We start from the raw sequence: 2,500 nt of genomic DNA, 5'->3' as shown, positions 1-2,500 counted from the left end.
GTGAATGAGCTTTTGGTTCTTCAACAGCTTTAAAAAAACCCTGAAATTTCAGAATTATTCTACTTTTAAACTCAAGTTTTTCAAATAAATCAGAATCTTCTATAGCCAATTTCACAAAAATGGGCTATCTTGTATAACTGTATAAGTTCACCTCTTTTTATGTAGTTTCTAGCCCTTCAGTATTTAAACTGCAGAGGAACGCGGGGTGATATCATACTGTTCTAAAAAAACTGTCCGTAGATTAGATCAAACTGACTATAAAATATTCTGTTAGTACTTTCAAGTAAAATGTACTTGCGGAAACAAATTCAAATGTTTTATCACAAATTCTTATACAACTATTGCAAAATGTGAAAGAAGATTATATTTCAAAACCGAATTCCATAACCATATATCATTTTTAAAAATACTGTGGTCAGGTGGCTCCAAAACTTAAAATATCATGAATTTGATGGATATGATGTAAATTATTATATTTAGGATTGCTCCACATTACTATCTATTCAGTGATCGTATAAAGGGAATTTTAAAATTGTATGTTTATTTTCACTAAAGGATATTCAAAGGCCTCTTGACCCAAGCAACCCTTAGTATAATATATTATTGTATTTTATGTTATGAGGGGTTTCCAATTGTTCAGTTGGTAGGGCGCTCGCTTCATACTAAAGGGATTACGATCGATCCCGGGTGCATTCGATATATATTGTTCTGACCCTCCTGTCCACCCAGCAGTGATTGGGTAGCTGGGTCTTTTAGATAGGGTGGAAATTACTTTGCTATAGACTAGCATCCTATCAAAAGGATAGCAAGCAATTGCTATTGACAGTTTCCCCATTGCAGAAACCCAAGTAAACTCCGGCTCCATGGGCCAAATGACTCCGAAGGAGTACTAAACTGTTGTTGTGTTTTGAAGATTTTAGTGTGTATAAAGTACCTTGATGTCTTGACCAAGTAGAGTCAACTGGACAAAGTTGTTGCTTGGGGAGTACGGCTTTTCAATGTTCTTGGATGTACTAATTTTTCCATAGTAAACCTGTAAATATACAATAAAGAAAACTAAGCTTTTTAAAAATATATCAGTAATATCCAGAGATAAATGGTTGTTAAAAACACTTAACATTTACTTAAGAGTTTGACTGGTCGCTGATTTAATGCTTAATCATTTTCTCATTTAAATTAGACCTAATTGCCAGTGCTGGTTGATAAAAAAGGGGAGGGGGCGATTGAAAAGCATATTAGAACCATTGTGAAATTGAATAGTGTTCATTCGCCTGTCCGATCATCATTCTATCATTTGAGCAACAAACTAACCATATGGTACGAGTACATTATATAAATAAAAATTGGGAATGATAGCTTCAATTAATTATTACTTAAAATCAGAGCATTTGTATAGAGCAATATCTACTAAACGTGCTCAAAGCGCTTTACAAGAGGTTCCTAGCCAACAGCAACACTTAACATGTAGGACAAAAATCTGACGCCTGTTAGGCGATAATACATTTTGTTTCCGAAAGAGACAACCCTGTCAATGTTCAGGCACTCCTTGATTATGTCCAATAATTGAAGTACAATATGAAGTTACGAATGCTTATGAATGTGGGTGGAAAAGGTGTAGAGGTGTCATTTACCTTGAACCACAGTTTTGTTGCATTGCTTGGGATATCCACGTCGATAGGAGCGATTCCATTAGCCGGTAATTGTATGACCTTTTTCGGAAGAGCATATGTCCCACTGAAGTCAGGGGTACCGTATTTGTCTTGGTTTGGGACAGTGACGACATAACGTGCATATGGCCATACAGTGATCTCAGTATTACCACCAGCAGATGGTGGCAAACCGTCCGGCTTTTTCACTTGAATCTGAAAGGCGTGGATGTGCACATCGTTGTTGATATCATTTTCACCACTATTGCCAGCATCGTCATTTCCATGACAACTGCCACCATCACCACCACTACAGTTAACAACATCACCACTACTAAAACCACCACTACTACCACCATAACCATCACTACCACCACCACCACCACCCCACCACCACCACCACCACCATCATCATCATCATCATCATCATCATCATCATCATCATCATCAACATCATCACTACTATCATCATCATCATCATCATCATCATCATCATCATTACAATCATCATCGTCATGATCCATCCTTCCATCTGCGATCTTTACGTCCAGTAATCATAAGAATCTTCCTATATCGGACACCGAGTTCGACTACTCGCTGCGCTGTGTGACCTTGAGCAAGTCACCTAGCCTTAGCTCACTTTGCGGCGCTGCACTGCGGCTGACACATGGGTTATTCCAGTCTCCCTTGGAATAGACCCTAAAGAAAAAAAATCCCCTTAGGGATGAATAAAGGGAATTTGTTTATTTTTAAAAATAATTCTATACTCTAATACTAAAAAAAAGTATGCCTCCTTATCATTCAATATGTAACATATTCCTTGGTAGTCTTCCAAAACTCACGGGCTTCCACAC

General features: G+C 37.5%; 1 protein-coding gene across 2 annotated transcripts in view; it reads right to left on the bottom strand.

The window, feature by feature from the left end:
* Positions 1–2,500, bottom strand: part of LOC144970134 (CD109 antigen-like) — a 56,305-nt gene that overhangs the window by 32,587 nt on the left and 21,218 nt on the right. For both annotated transcript variants that reach the window (XM_078909387.1, XM_078909386.1), the window contains exons 14-15: positions 1,632–1,862; positions 935–1,033 (exon numbers count right to left, since the gene is read on the bottom strand). In XM_078909387.1, the coding sequence (XP_078765513.1) occupies positions 935–1,033; positions 1,632–1,862 (330 nt within the window). The remainder of the gene's footprint in view (positions 1–934; positions 1,034–1,631; positions 1,863–2,500) is intronic.

The sequence above is a fragment of the Berghia stephanieae genome, chromosome 4 (assembly GCF_034508935.2).
Source record: "Berghia stephanieae isolate SIO BIC M18660-M18661 chromosome 4, UCSD_Bste_1.3, whole genome shotgun sequence".
NCBI classification, from domain to species: Eukaryota; Metazoa; Mollusca; class Gastropoda; order Nudibranchia; family Aeolidiidae; genus Berghia; species Berghia stephanieae.
Note: the sequence above shows the minus strand (reverse complement) of the source record. Positions and strands in the feature narration are given on the sequence as shown.